General features: G+C 70.7%; 1 protein-coding gene across 1 annotated transcript in view; it reads left to right on the forward strand.

The window, feature by feature from the left end:
• Positions 1 to 263, forward strand: part of PACS2 (phosphofurin acidic cluster sorting protein 2) — a 52,962-nt gene that overhangs the window by 40,473 nt on the left and 12,226 nt on the right. Inside the window, exon 15 of the mRNA XM_025042133.1 lies at positions 104 to 241. Within this exon, the coding sequence (XP_024897901.1) occupies positions 104 to 241 (138 nt within the window). The remainder of the gene's footprint in view (positions 1 to 103; positions 242 to 263) is intronic.

Raw genomic sequence — 263 nt, forward strand, 5'->3', positions numbered from 1 at the left:
GAGCCCTGCCGGGCGCAGGCGGCCACTCTGGGGCATGGGCAGGGGCACCACGCCCGCCCCCTGGTGTGGACGCCGCTCGTCTGTGGACACCCCACGTCTGCAGATCCCCAGGAAGACCGTGTACGACCAGCTGAACCACATCCTCGTCTCGGACGACCAGCTCCCCGAACACATCATCCTCGTCAACACGTCCGACTGGCAGGGGCAGGTGGGGGCTGGCGTCCTTCCGACGGGGCGGGGGGTGTGGGGGGCCCTGAGGCCCA

Source organism: Pteropus alecto, unplaced genomic scaffold (assembly GCF_000325575.1).
Source record: "Pteropus alecto unplaced genomic scaffold, ASM32557v1 scaffold8, whole genome shotgun sequence".
NCBI classification, from domain to species: Eukaryota; Metazoa; Chordata; class Mammalia; order Chiroptera; family Pteropodidae; genus Pteropus; species Pteropus alecto.